Source organism: Diabrotica virgifera, chromosome 9, assembly GCF_917563875.1.
Source record: "Diabrotica virgifera virgifera chromosome 9, PGI_DIABVI_V3a".
NCBI lineage: Eukaryota > Metazoa > Arthropoda > Insecta > Coleoptera > Chrysomelidae > Diabrotica > Diabrotica virgifera.
In genome coordinates, this window is record NC_065451.1 from 20,913,573 (window position 1) to 20,930,151 (window position 16,579).

A 16,579-nucleotide genomic window follows, 5' to 3' on the forward strand; every position below is an offset into this window, starting at 1 on the left:
GTAAATATTTCAATATCCTAATAAAAAATTTCATAGGTACCTACCTATTTGAACCTACCAAAATACATAGTATGTAATACTTTTATTTACATAATTTGATTACCATCAAAATTTCTATCAATATTCACCTAATATATTGTTTTCTTACTCTATGTTTTGTTGTATTTTTTCAATTCTAAATTATTTCAATTCAAAATCAAAATAATTTGATTTAATTCAAAACTGTCAAAAGTTTAATCCGTTTAGTTAGTCGATCTTCGCACATAATGACGCATTGTCTCCGTGGCGAAGCGTTTAAGGCGAATGAACCCCAATACCAACCGCGCTGATAAGCGGGCTCGAACCCCAATAGAAACTTTTATTTTTTTATTTTTTTTATACATTTTATGGTTGTAAGTATATTTATTATATAATTTTATTTTCAGAAAATACGTATTTAGTTAAAAAAAATTCCGACAATTAGTGTTCAGAAATCATATGTGGCATTTTTTAATGTGTTTGTGTGTGTTTTATTATTTTATTATTTTAATTTTTGGCACTGTTTTAATTAAAATGTTTGAGAAGTAGTAAGTATAAATTAGTTTATTATTTAAATAAAATATAAATAAAAGTATATTAATTTCGTTTAAATCATATAATAGAAGTATAACTTCTTACGTGCGTACAAAGTACACACACATTCTTTTTTATTCTTGTATTAGGTATAGAACAATTTATTTATGTATGAGTAGAAAAATATCTTTCGATATCTACAAAAGTTGTTGGTGCCTATTTAAATTTTGGTAGATATGGAATGACTAGAATATTTCTGATTTCTATGAAATGTGTGAGTAGAGGATCCGATATAAGGTCGACCTGTACGGATCTGTTTAATGGATAAAAAATATTGGATATGTTAATTTAATATGTTAAAAATTATAAAAAACAAGAGGTGTCCGATATAATTTTGTCCTGACTATAATTAATTAACAATTAAAAATAACTTTTTTATAAACTTAAAAAAATCAACCTGAGCAGATAATTGTAGATTTTTTGTTGATCGTTTTCGACTTATAAACAATTCGAAACTGAAAAAGAATGAAAGATAACGATTTTCAAAGCTCAAAAACATAAGTAAAAAATATAATTTTTGAAATTACGAAATATCTAAATTCAATTTCAAACCTTATTCTTAGTTCTTGATAAGTATTTTGGACTTATTTCATTTTAAAACATTGTTTTTTAGTTGTTAATGTAGCTCATTCGCCAGTCTTCCCGTAAGGGAAGTGAGCAGTCTTCCTCATTAACAATTATTAAAAAAATATATTTTAGAATAAAATATGGCAAAAATTATTATCGGGAGATGATAGAAGGTTTGAACTTGAATTTAGGTACTTGATAATTACAAAAATAATATTTTTTACTTGCGTTTTTGAGTCTTGAAAATCGACATTTTTCGTTTCGTTTTCGCTTAAAATGGTTTATAACTCAAAAACGATCAGTTTAAGAGAAAAATTACAAAAGATCTTTTTTGTTTCGAACGATTCAGAAAATCTAAAATAATATCTGCCGGGCCGAATTTTTTTATTTTGTAAAAAAGTCATTTTTTAATTATTAATTGTATTTACACATTTATACCAAATGTGGATTTTATTATAGTTTGCCGCTAAAAATGTGAATTTAAGACTTTTACCTGTGCCCATTGGTGTTGTAGCCGTACCTATAACAATAAAGCCGATTCTTATTTTAATTCCTTTACCTTTGCTACCTACTAATCCCTTTATCTTACTAACTACTAATCCCTTTATCTTACTAACTACTAATCCCTTTACCTTACTAACTACTAATCCCTTTACCTTACCAACTACTATAACCATTATTATTAACAATAGCGATTCCTATTTTAGTCCCTTTTGAGACTCTAATGGGTTACTTTTGGAAAAGTTCTGGGGTTTGGCATGAATTATTAATTTTTGTTGCAACAATTTTAATTTCTGAAAATCCGAAGACAAATTGATTTATTATACACATTTTATATTTTGTATACAAAAATATTTGCTGGCTACAATGTAAAAAACTTTTAAAACAATTAAAACACATTATAATGCAGACAAAGAAATAAAAATATGCATAGAAAAGGCCAGAGCCTCCTAACAACCAAAGAAATTTCTCATGAATAGAGATATTACATTAAACCTTAAAATCAGGTTAATAGCACAATAAATGACCGTTTTGGAGTGTAATTTCCAGGGGCAACTCCGAATTGCATGAAAATTTGGATTTAGGTTCTATTAAGCGAGGCCGCAGACTGCAGACTTTTTAGTCGGCCGATAGTTTAGTTGGGTTCTTAATCAGTACAGAGAGGTATGCAGGTGCGCACATTACACCGATTTTGTCTCGGCCGACAATTAACGCTAATAGGAGATAGGAACAGCCAGTGTTGCCAATCGGCGGATAATTATCCGATTTGCGTACCTTTTTGAGAGTTGTCGTATCTTCTTCGTATCTTTAAATAAATCGGATATTTGCGGATATTTTTCAGTGTATCTACGATCGACTAAAACTTTCTCATCCATATATTCCCAACACCAACAACACATTAATTTTATTTGGTTCCACCCAAACTTTTATAAATAGCCTCTACTGGATGAATGTTAGTGACATCCGATACTTTTCATCTTTTGACAAAAGGGACATGTGCCGATTCTTTTGTTTAGAATTTAAATGCACAAGCGCATCCACTTAAGGCATACTAATCCAATTCAAATTTCAAAAACTGTCTGCCGTCGGATGATATTTATGAGTTTTTAGTTTTTAGTCTTTAAACTTATGAAAGCTAATTCACGCACGATTTAGTTTTAATTTCATTTTATGTAGTGCAGTGCTTAAGTAAACGTTTCCAGATTTCTCGGACATGAGATGTAGTTAAATCTAGTTCTTTTTTGTAAAGTTCTATCAAATCTAATATCTTAAACAAAACCATTTCATCAAAACATGTTATACTTACCTAATTATATTTATGATTTTTTTGAGGAATGTAATGTTACTAGCAGAAAAGAACTTTCCGGCACAGAAGCGTCATTTTCTCCACACTACTTTCAGTTATTCTGTGAGAAAATATTAATTTTGTTAACATAAAATTGTACAGAAAAATGCATTTGGAATAGTGTTTGTAGAAAAATCTACTTATTTCAAACTAGTAATATCTAGATATCTACTAATTAACTCAAAAATCCTTCAAATTTTTTGCCTATAAAAATTATTTAGTCGGGCAATAACGTTGAACGCACCACGGGTATTATGAATAATAACTTTGATACCTTAATAACTACAAGACTGTCAAATTTGTTTCTAGTGTTTTAGTTGTAATAAATATTTAGTTGTTAAAAGAGCGTAGGCGCATAATTTCGGACCAATCTTTAAACGTATTAATTTTTTTCGAATCCTGAGAAAACTAATAAATATTTTTGAAAAATTTGGACGCAGAATGGAAGATTATATTATTACCGAGGGCTGAAAGTTCCTTAGAATAAACAAAATGTTTCTTTTGAATGATATATTTGAAATTAAAAATCACTCTTAATATTCTCTTTCCCTTTTACCCCTGTAACATATTAGAATAAAAATTATAGAAGTCTTCAGGGACTTTCGGCCCTCGGTAATAATGTAATCTTCCATTATGCGTTTAAATTTTTAAATAATACTTTTTAGCTTTCTCAGGACTCGAAAAAAATAATGCATTTTAAAAGCATTGACCAGAAATTTTGCGCCTATGCTATTAATGTAGCTGTAGTTTATTTTGTATTGATTTATTTATTATTTATTTTTCCAGTACCTAGTTTTAGGTAGTTATTACGTTTTAATAAAATAATATTTAGAAGTGTTTTTTTTTTACTTAAATAATTATAATAAATTAATATAACCATCCAAATAATGAAATATTTAGATTTATTTATTTATTTAGAATTTAACACTTACGATAATACAAAATACGAATAATATAATAATAGTAAGTAAATAGTATTTACATACATGAATTAGGTAATAATCAGCTAGGATACGAGATTTTCATCTATAAACGAAAATTTTTAAACTGTGAAATAGAGAATCCAGTAGATTAAAGGGCCGGTTGTTCGAACGCTAATCAGAAATGGAATCAACTGATCATTATCAAATATTTACTTACTGTCAATGTCAACTTTGATTGGGTTGCTGAAAACATAATTGATTACAATTATGAGATTAATTGATTAATTAATCAATTATGTTAATAATTATTACGTTAATTGATAATTAATAATTAATTAATCAATAAATTATGTTAATTACCCTAATGATAATTGATAACAATCAACTGATTGGCGTACGAACAACGGATTTTGTTATTTGATGGTTGTTAAGGGGACTAAAAGAATAACATTGGCAACATTTATTTTATAACAGAATAATTTTTGACCTAGCGTACCTTTTCGTGACAAATCGGATATTTTTCGAGCGATCATCGGATAATCTAGAGAAATGCGATTGGCAACACTGGGAACAGCCCAACCCGACTAAACTATCGGCCGACTAAAAAGTCTGCAGTCTGCGGCATCGCTTACCCTCCACTTCAAAGTTGAATTTGTGCCGTTGGTTGCTTTTACTTGGGGGGTGATATTTACCCCTTCTCGGGGGGTGAAACACGCGTGTTTAAAATAAGGCCGGAAATGGATAAACTGACTTATTTTAAGCACCTTTTGTTTTATAAAGTTTTTTACGTAAGAAAATACTTTTCGAGTTATTCGCGATTTAAAATGTTGATTTTTCGACAAAAAAAACTACGTTTTCAGACCGTTTTTCTCAAATAACTCAAAAAGTAAATATTTTATCGAAAAAAATATTTTTAGCAAAAGTGTAGCCTATAAAAAAAACGAAAAAAATGGTGTACCAGTAAAGTCTACAAATTGAGTAGAAGCAAAGTTGTAGCTCATGAAAAATACGTTCTTATTCGTCTAATTCCAAATCGAATAATTCAACGCGAAATCACCGAAGAAAGAAGCGTTTTTCGGGAAAACCTTATTAACATTTTTAAAGTATCGAAAAAAGCTTATTATTTGTTTTTTACAAAGGTTTACAGCATCAAAAATAAACGAGTTACACTGAAAAAAAAATTGGCCCCTTTTTTTTGGTAAAAAAATAGTGAAAACCTCCCTCTATTTAGCACCCTAAATGAAATTAATCGTTTGGCTTTACCATTTATTTTAACTGTATGTGTATTGTTTATATGATCTGTAAGTTTGATTGGTTTAAAGTGCTTATTTTTGAAAACATTTGGTTTTATAGTAAAAAAAAATTTTCTAAAAATTTTTGAAAAATTTCATTTTTTCAAAATAACTTAAAAAGTATTAGTGATAAGAAAAATCTTAAAGAGTAAAAAAATGTAGGTTTTGCTATTATAAATATGCTAGTTTTATTTTGTTTCTCCGTAAGACAAAAATTGGTTAAGATATGGCTGTTCAAAATTTGCATACACTCGTGATTAGTGACCCATTCAAGCTTTCTCAATTATAACCCTTTCAAAAATAAACACTTTAAACCGGTGAGACTGACAGATCATATAAAAAATAGATAGGTAAGTAAATTGTTTGTAATGCGGTAGCGATTAATTTCATTTGGGGAGCTAAACACGGCGAGATTTTCATGATGTTTTACAAAAAAAAATAGCAAAGCTTTTTAAAACACTTTAAAAAAGTTTAAATGTGTTTTTCCCGAAAAGTGCTTAATTTTTCAGTCATTTTACCTTGAAATATTCGATTTGGAATTAGACGAATAAAAACGTATTTTTCATGAGCTACAACTTTGTTTTTATTTAATTGATAGACTTTACTGATACACCATTTTTTATGGTTTTTTATAAGCTACACTTTTGCTAAGGATATTTTTTTCGATAAAATATTTACTTTTTGAGTTATTTGCGAAAAACCGTCTGAAAACGTAGTTTTTTTGTCGAAAAATCAACATTTTCAATGGCAAATAACTCGAAAAGTATTGACTTAAGCAGGGGTGGGCAAAAGCCGGCCCGCGGGCCGGATGCGGCCCTTTTGCTTATTTTATCTGGCCCGTTGAAAATTTTTTTTTAAACTTTTTTTAATTTCTTTTGTGCGATTTTGTTGAATCAACAATATTAGTGTGCGTAGTGTTCATATACATAATGAAATATAAAAATAATAAACAGTATTGTAATTTCGAACAGCCGTAACCATATTCCTACTTTAAAGTATGCAACATACTTTCGTAAAGCGGGGGTTGGCTGACTACATAGAATTGATCGTGCAAGGGGCACTTCTCTCCGAAAGAAATTACGAATAACCGAGGACTAATCATCCCGAACGAACCGAAAGAACTAATTAAGGAAATAAACAGCACCAGAAGGAAATTCCAAAGAATAAGTAGAGAAGAATTCAAGACATACGGGGACAAACTCTCTGAAGAAATAAGGATAAGACTCAGCAGCCTCACCGAGGGCAAATGGCACAACATCAGGAAAGAAGAAGAAAATCATGGACATGTTTGGAAAATGCTGAGAGCCAAAAAAAGAAGAAAACAAAACATGCCCCAAATAATCGACGAGGAAGAAACCCCTTCGAAACACAAGGAAAAGTGGGTGCAATCGCAAGAAGAATGGCAGAAGTACATAGTCAAAATCAGAATATGCCAGATCAACAAACCATCGAAGAAGTTAACAACGAATACGACAGGATAACAAGAAGAAACCAATTTTTAGTAGAGGAAGAAGACGTCCTAAATCCAACAGAAGTTGCTAAAATCATAAGACGATTAAAGGAATCAGAGCTCCAGGAGTGGAAGACATCCATAATATAGTACTCAAGGAACTACCGAAGAAAATGATAGTAGAATTGTACTACATTTTTAGATTTTGCCTAGAAAATGGGTATTTGCCGAACAAGTGGAAACACGAAAAGATTGTCCCTCTACTAAACCCAAGGAAGGACGGGAGAAAACCAGAAAGCTACAGGCCATTATCCCTACTGGAATGTGTAGGAAAAATATTAGAGTTCATCTACAGAAGACTGATGTAACATACGGAAAGAAGAAGAATCATAGAGGAGGGCTAATTTGAATTCATAAAAGGAAGAAACTGTAAACTACAACTAGCAAGAGTTATCCACAAAAGTATTATATACACAAAAACCTGGTTCAACAGGAAACAGAAGACAGGAATGGGCATCCTCGACATAGAGGAAGGAAGGCCTACTGCACGAAAGAAAGTCCTAATCTATATATGTATCAATATAAATTATTTATATCGCTAAGATATAAATAAATCACAAAATAAAATCTTTCATTAAATTATTTATTTAATGACCATTACTTTTAATGATCAAATGGATCATATTTCTTTAAAAATTGCGTGACATAATTTACTGGGCACAAATTGTTCGCATGTAGGTACACCCAAGTACTATTTAAGACAATTTATTATTACTATTATCTCTTATTAACAGTCCAAATGCTTTAAAATGATACTTATAGTATTTATGTCAAAAAAAAATTTTAATCAAGGAAAAAACGGTATATTCTGGCCCGGCAGAAATTTTGAAAATTTCATTTTGGCCCGCGCTTAAAAGTATTTGCCCACCCCTGGACTTAAGTAAAAAACTCTATATAACAAAAGTTGCTTAAAATCAGTCAATTTATCCATTTCCGGTCTTATCTTGAACATATGTTTTTTCACCCCCAAGAAGGGGTGACTGTCACCCCCCAAGTAAAAGCAACCAACGACACAATTTCAACTTCGAAGTGGAGGGTAAGTAGAACCTAAATCCAAATTTTCATGCAATTCGGAGTTGCCCCTGAAAATTACACGGTATCGCCGAATTTCCCGTTCATTTACTGGGCTATAATACGCTGCTACATAGTCTCCACGTTGCTGTATGGCATGAAGAGCTGGACCCTTACAGAAAAAGGTGTATGTGGTGTACCTCGAAGTTGCGATCTCAATGAAGGATTTGCATAATAATAAAATGCACGAAAACTCTTGTACGAGTATTTCAGAAAACTCTTGTAGAGTATTTCACTCTACAATTTCTCTCTATAGGTATATTGCAAAATATTTATTCACAAGTAATAAACATTTGGAGCAAAATAAAGGCTTAACTAATTTTTGTAAATCTACCAGGCCATTTTATTTGAAAAGAGGGGTTGATATTTGCACTTACCCTGGCAAAAGATTACAGTGCTATTTGCATAATAGTAAAGAAAGTAAATTTGCATAAAGTTTATGGTACATTCCTAAATAGTAGTAGTATAAATGTTTATTAGTACTTAGCAATAAACATTTCGCCTACAAAGGTGTCTTTCATTATTGTGTGCAAACCCTTCTGAGAAAAGATTATGGTGATTAGCCTCACATGTAGACAGTTCCGACAAAAACAATATTTACAAAGTGAATAAAACATAAGTCAGAAGAATCATTATTTCAATTTTACAAATTAATACTTTGTCATATCAATTTATTATTTTAATTGGGGATAAGCAAAACAATTGGCTTATTCCCAACTAAAATAGCAAATTGATATGACAAATTAAATATTATTTCATATTAATTTGTAAAATTAAAATAATAATTCTTATGATTTATGCGTTTTATTCACTTTGTAAAGATTTTTTATCGGCATTGTACTATAACACAGCTTATACACCGCATCCCCCGGAAGACCACAAACTATAGTAGAAACTCGACGGTAGACCGCATACTATAGTAGCACCAAGAAAACATATAACAAAATCAGAATAAATCACTCGAGGCAAGTTTTTTAAGCGAAAAAAAAAATACCCGATATTCTGTTTGATTAAAAGCCAAATTTTAATGAGTTAAAATTCGCACATGCTTCAAATTGGAACAGAGCCAGAACTTGTAAAGTTTCATTGAAATATTCGGAAGAAGATTTAGCAGATTTTAAAAAGAAAATACTTAATTTAGACGTATTTGTTGTCCTATTGGTTCTCCTTATAATAAATTATCAAAATAGTTATTAGATATGCAAACATTTATAAATAAAGCTGATGATATAATCATAAATAATACGGAAAAATTTTCTAAAAAAATGATCAAGATCACAGGTCAGTAGTAGTAATCGTTTAATAATTTTTGATATGATTAATTTGTTTCCAAACATGCCGTTAGATAAAACGTCGAAATCAATAAAAAATAAGATTAGAGTATTATAACAAATTGACAACTAGAATATTAGACCGGTCTAGTTAGACTCAAAAATAGGAGTGAGGTTACAATAATTACCATTAAGCTGAAAATTGGCATTATTGTTCAAAATACCATCATAAATGAAATCTAAAAGTCCTCATAAATTCGACCGGAGCTAAAAAATTTACGCGGGGTCACAGGTCACCAAATATGGTTTTTAGCGATTTTCAGCGAAATGGTAAGTTTTATCATAAAATTAGTTCTAACAAAAAATGTATATTAGATGATTATCTATAAAAAATATCTTAACACTTTTTTTCCTAAGAGCCACCGTTTTTGAGATACAACGATTCAAAGAGTTGAAGAGTTCTAATCGTCATCAACACCAATCGTACACCACGTATATTAGACTAAGAGCCGCTATAGGTGAAATTTCTTAATCATTTTAGGCACGATTGGACCCTATAACTTAAATAGTAGAACCTAAAAGAAAACGTTTGAACACTGTGCCGTCACTTTTCAGTGGCACATGCGTCGACAGTGGTGCATCAAACTTTCCACTTATGGAAGGGATAAATAAATTAAAAATTAACAGAACTTACTAACAGAATTAAATTTTTTTTATTTTTTTAAGTTCTATGTGATTAACACATAGGATTCATCGTGATTTTAACCCACCACCCCCCTTCCCCCTGCCCCCACCATCAAAAACTTCATTTTTCGTTTTTATTTTTTTTTTTTTGGTGGGATGCAATCAGTTTTAAATTTCAAAAAACTCACACGCATAGTTAAGGCTTTTATAAAACATGCCTATTTTTTATAGACCCATAGGTAGAGTGTACATAACCTAAAAAAATTAAAAGAAATTTTTTTTTTCAAAAAAGCGTATAACTTTTTTTGAGGAATAGCTGCCGGTCTAATTTTTTCTTAATTTTGTGTGTTTTATCAAACACTATATTTTAAATTTTTTTCAGATTTTTCCGTAAGTCTCCCCACCTTCAAAAATCCGAAAAACTGTTTTTTTGGGGGGTTTTAGGGGATTTTCCCTATTTTATAGACTTCATAATATATCAAATCAATTTTGTTTTTATAGGTTATATGTAACTTGAAGTAACTGAGTTCTTTAGAATATTTAAAAATCAGAAAAACACGTTCAAACCCCCCAAAACCCCCTTAAAAAAACAGTTTTTTGGATTTTTGAAGGTGACCAACGTTACAGAAAAATCTGAAAAAAATTAGAAATATAGTGTTTGATAAAATACACAAGACTAAGAAAAAATTAGATCTGCAGCTATCCCCAAAAAAAAGTTATATACTTTTTTTCAAAAAAAAAATTTTAAAATTTCTTTGAGGTTATGTACACTCAACCTACAGGTCTATAAAAAATAGACGTGTTTTATAAAATCCTTAACTATGCGTGTAAATTTTTTAAAATTTTAAAATTGATTGCATCCCACCAAAAAAAAATAAAATCGAAAAATAAACTTTTTGATGGTGGGGGCAGGGAGAAGGGGGTGGTGGGTTAAAATTACGATGAATCTTATGTCTTAATCACATAAAACTTAAAAAAATGAAAAAAATTAAATTCTGGTAATTAGGGAGGGTATTTTTTAATTTATGTATCCCGTCCATAAGTGGAAAGTTTGATGCGCCACTGTAGACGCATGTGCCACTGAAAAGTGACGGCACAGTGTTTAAACGTTTTCTTTTAGGTTCTACTATTTAAGTTATAGGGTCCCGTCGTGCCTAAAATGATTAAGAATTTTCACTTATAGCGGCTCTTAGTCTATATACATCACTGAAGCTGTAATACAAGTAAACATAATATTCTATCGGTTAACTTAACTTATATTACACATAAAAATATAAGATATTATAAATATGATGTTTCTACTATACAGCTTGCGGTCTACCGAGGGATGCAATATATAAGCTGTATTATATTACAGTGCCAACAAAAAAATCTTTACAAAGTGAATGTAACGCGAAAATAATAATAATTATTATTCCAATTTTACGGCTTATTCTTAACAAAAATAGTAAATTGATATTACAAAGTATTAACTTAATAATAATTCTTCTTACTTATGCGTCTTATTCAATTTGTAAAGATGGGTTTTGTCGGAATAAACACGTTCTATCGGTACGTCGGCTAATCTAATCACCCTACCTATTCTTTTCTCAGAAGGGTTTGAACATTATAATGAAAGCCAACTTTCTAGGAAAAACGTTGAAAATATGCTGTTGAAAAAAAAATTACTGCTGAAAATATATCGGTAAATATATCAGTAAATAATGATGCTAACGTAATGATAATTGAAACAGTCATAGAGCAATTTAATTTAACAAATATCTAAAACTATTGTTGTAGGTGAAGATGTAGACTTGCTCGTATTACTCACTGCTCGAACTCCAATCGGAAATATATTCATTGAAAAGTTTATCTACTTTTGTAAAGTGTCAAAATCATATACTATTTTTACACGCAATAACTGGCTGTGATACATCTGCATTTTTCAGGAGCGGTAAAACGACTGTTTTTAAAATGTTTGAAAAACAAGGTTTACTTGAATGTGCTGAAGTTTTAAAAAAAACTAATTATTCAACTCCACAAGAAGCTATTTCCAACGGAATTAGCTTTCTTCTCTCTATGTATGGAGCGCCTAAAAAAACTGTGTGCTTAAATAAGTTTCGTTATGCATGTTTCTTTTAAAATACTAGAAATAAAAAACTAGTGCAGTTATCTTGTCTTCCTCCAACCTCAGCGGCTGCTCATCAACATCTTTTTCGGGTATATTACCAAGACCAAGTGTGGTTTGGTTATCAGCTAAATCCAAAAGACTGGGGATGAAAATTAGTCGACAGTTCATTAGAACCAATTCAAACTTTACTCCCACCTGCGCCGGAAAAACTCCTGAACACAATTTTTTGCAACTGTAAAAAGAGATGTAGCGCTAAATGTGGTTGCAAAAAAGTTGTGACTGTTTTGTTCGGTGGCATGCACTAATTGTCAAAACTGGTAGTGCTCCAATGTTGAATCACGAATTGAGGATTCATTTGATTCTATCGAGGAGCCATGCGATTTGTCATTATTGGGACAATTTACTTGCACCCAGGATGAAGAAGAAGAACAAGAAGAAGAAGAAGAAAAACTAGAAGGTGAGGAAGAAGAACAAGGAGAGGAGGAAGCAGAAGTATTAGAAAATTATGAACCAGTTGGATAAATTTCCCTTTTTTTTTAATTTATACCGCTTTTTATAACTTTTATCATTTTTAACCCTTGCCAACATCAATTATTCAATAGCTTCAAATTAAACAAAATCATAAAAGATCCGTGGAATAGGCCTACTGGGGAAACCACGTTAAAAAAATACACTACGGTGTTGGTGGAACACTGTGCACTAAGGTGGTGTGGAAACATGTGCGCATATTATGACGATTACAACTTTTTGTATCGTTGTATCTCAAAAATTCTCGACAATTATCTAATCTAAATTTTTTGTTAGAACAAATTTTATGATAAAACTTACCGTTTCGCTGAAAATCGCTAAAAACTATATTTGGTGACCTTTGACCCCGTGTAAATTTTTTAGCTCGGGTCGGAATTATGAGGACTTTTTAGATTTCATTTATAATGGTATTTTGAACAATCCTGCCAATTTTCAGCTTGATGGTAATTTTTGTAACCTCGGATGTGTAAGTTGACCGGAGTATATCCCGGCTTAAAACTGGGATACAACGACGCGTGGAGTGCCATTCTATGCTCCAATATTGCCAGTCCATGCGCTGTTAAATAGGGCAGAATTGGCAATCTACGCTCGACGGGGAAAATAATCTAACTCATTTCGAAAGAGAAAATATAGAGACTGAAGGCATCCAGGCAGTATAAGTGCCAAATGAAAAAAATATGACATAACAATAGCAGCTACATATTTGCCACCAAATGTAGCCCCTAGCTTTATAGGAGGATCTTGAATTATCTTGGCAAAATTATTTACTAAAATCACTAGCCAGTGGTGTCTGAGTTTAGCGAACCGACTATACCTGGGCTGGGACACAGTATAAAGAGGGACAGTAGAACCACTCTCCGAAAAATTAGAAGTAAAATCTGTAGTCGCGCATGGCGACCGCGCAATGTTCTTAGTCGCTTTTGCCCCACTCTCGCATTGCTAGTCGCATTGAAACGTACGGATTTTAACAGGGAAAACCCGCATCCACCACTGGTGAATTACCAATTGCGTACTGTCGGTATTACTTCTTGAGATCAAAGCGCCGACAGAGGAGTGGTTTTACTGTGGAACCTCTATATACTGTGCCTGGGACACATAATGATAAACGAAAAGTACTGTCTCAGTCAACTGATCATCCATGGGAAAACGGGGTCTTGGTAGGTGACAGATATCATTGCTTAAAAATATATGGGACTGTACCGGCCCTAATTCAACATCCTTGTTTAGGGCCGCATTGGACAGAGACAGAAACTATTGTTGGCTACATAAGAGCAATATGCAATATAATATAAAAGTTGTAACAGTATTTCAGTGACAAAAGTTAATAAAAATCTACACAAACTTATCAAAACCTAAAAATTGATTTTTCTGAATTAACTATACTTATCGTCTCATACTAAAAGATATTCAACATCAATCATTTATTTGTCTTTCAGTTATTTAAGTTACATGCAGTTAACACATGACACATGATTTGATAGATAGAAAATTACACAGTGCACATGCAAAAAGATTTTATTAAGTATTTCCACTCATAAAACAAATCCATCTAATCCTATAATGTTATGATCAAACACTATTAAGTATACAACAGCAACTTTATTAAAAGTTGTTTTAAAGTATTTACAATGAAATAGCATAGAATATAAATGATTGGTCTATTTTAGGAGAAAATATATGTACTTACAAAGATGTAGAGGTTCCATCATTTCAGAAGGCACTAATTTGCATATTAAGGGCGCACCCAAAAATGGTCTAACAACCTTAAAGTTGGTGATTGGTTGCTAATATTGAAATTTGTCTACTGATTGATTTACTGATGATTTAATGAAATTGTAGGTATAGAATAATCTGTCCTTTACAAAATATAACATTAATATGTCTACATCTAGATGCTTCAAATCTAAAGGTGAACATTTAGCCTCCAAATGCATAGAAAGCTCAATTAATAAACCCACATTCAACCACAAATTTACAACTGTGCACTGAATACCTGAAGCAAAAAACTAACAAAGATATCATGTCTCAAGAGAATTAACATTATAATGAATCAATTAAACTAACCCCTGATAGATCTTATACAAATGGAACAAATCATTATCTTGAATTATCCATAGAATTAGCACCTCGAAAGTCAAGCCCTTCCGAGTCAAGCATTTCCATATTCTCAGTGTTTTTCACAGTCTACTGCCATGGATTCACATAAGTACATACACTAATCGTCCAACTAAAAGACCCAGACCTCGACCTCAATCACATGATCTTAGTATTAAGAGCAAACAGTAGCGATCAACAGGTAGCAACAAACGCGTTCCAAGATTGTGGCTCTAATTTTGAATATTTTGTCGAGATATTTGGCACACATATTTGTAATACCGGGTGTCCACTTATATTTTCCCCCATTTTAACTGCCTATAACTTCTAAACGGCTTAAGATAGAAAAATCCGGTTTTCGCTGAAATGTTTTATTTTAGTAAAGGTTTTGTCTGAATGTATTGAATTTTTTATATCACTTTCAAATACGAAAAAAAATGGCGGATTTTTGGAAAAAAAACGTTGTTGACTTTTTTTAATGGAACACCCAGTATATTTTTTTGTAAATTGAAAGAAAAGTCATTCACCTATCCAGCGATATAAAGATTGCTTTTTGCCGCAAAAAGATCCCATTTCCTATCTCCCTAATTCAAGAAAGGTCTCGAATTCATTCTTTTTAAAACCAGTCGATAACTCTGAACTGACCCAAACAATCAATATGTAGTATCAAAAGCAAATCATCCTGTAGTACTGATGGACTATCTATAAAAATTTTCTCTAATCTCACAGAAAATGTGTTGGAAATCCTCGTCTCACTAATTAATGATTCCTTCGAAAAAGGTCAATTTCCAGAGTGCCTAAAGACAGCCATTATTATTCCTCTTCATAAGAATGGCGAAAAATCTAATGCCTGCAACTATAGACCTATTGCCTTACTACCGGTACTCTCCAAAATTATTGAGAGACTCATTAAAACTCGACTTATGTCTTTTATCGTTGATAACAACATTTTATCTCAAAATCAATTCGGCTTTTTAACTAATAAATGTACCACTGATGCCATGTTTTCTGTACTACATGAGGTTTATCCAGCACTAAACAATAATTTTTATACTGCCACTGTTTGCTGTGACTATGCCAAAGCTTTTGATTGTGTAAATCACGACATCTTGATTAAAAAACTAAATTTCTATGGAATTAGAGGTATTTCTTTGAATTGGTTCCAATCCTACTTGAATAATAGGAAACAACTAGTTAGAGCAAATGATACTGACTCTAGTCTCAAAAACATTGTATGTGGAGTACCGCAAGGTTCAGTATTGGGTCCTCTTCTGTTCCTTATCTTTATAAATGACATCACTAATTTAAAAATCGATGGGAAAATTTTTCTTTTTGCTGATGATACCAGTATCACTTGGAGCAACTCAACTATAGCATCTCTTCATGAAACTATAACTTCGGATCTACTGACGATAAAGACCTGGTCTGACTCTAATTTACTCTCTTTTAATGTAGATAAAACAGTAGCATTATCCTATAAAGGAGCTCTTCAACATTTGCCTCTTAATAACAGTCAGATCAGTACCGTTGATTCTGTAAAATTTCTTGGTATTTTTTTAGACAGCAACCTCAAATGGTCCCTTCATATCGATTCGTTAAGTAAGAAACTCGCCTCAACTTGCTTTGCAATAAGATCTGTCTCAAGGGAACTCAATTTAGCATCTTCTAAAATAACATATTTTTCATTATTCGAGTCTCATCTTCGATATGGTCTTCCTTTTTGGGGTTCTAGTACAGCTGCTCAATTTGAGGTTATTTTTAAATTGCAAAAAAGAGCAATAAGGTATCTGTTTGGCCTCAGAAGATCTACACATTGCAGAAGTTACTTCAGGAATCACGGAATTTTAACACTTCCATCTTTATATATTCTAGAAACGGTTTGTTTAATTCGTAAACACCTTCATGCCTTTCCAGCAAGGCCCAATCATCTTTAATCCACCAGAAATTCAATCTTTGATATTTATTTACCGATCCCATGCACTGAGTTAGTAAAGAAATCTATATTATATTTCGCAAAAAAACTTTACAACCATCTGCCTTTACAACTTAAATCTGTAACATCTTTCCCAAA

At 31.6% G+C, this 16,579-nt stretch overlaps 1 protein-coding gene across 3 annotated transcripts in view; it reads right to left on the reverse strand.

The window, feature by feature from the left end:
- Positions 1 to 16,579, reverse strand: part of LOC114331195 (protein fem-1 homolog CG6966) — a 144,421-nt gene that overhangs the window by 71,547 nt on the left and 56,295 nt on the right. For 2 of the 3 annotated variants that reach the window (XM_050661644.1, XM_050661643.1), the window contains exon 3: positions 1,673 to 1,699. The exons of the other annotated variant lie outside the window; for it this stretch is intronic. In XM_050661644.1, coding sequence (XP_050517601.1) covers positions 1,673 to 1,699 — 27 coding nt within the window. The remainder of the gene's footprint in view (positions 1 to 1,672; positions 1,700 to 16,579) is intronic. 3 annotated transcript variants of the gene reach the window in all.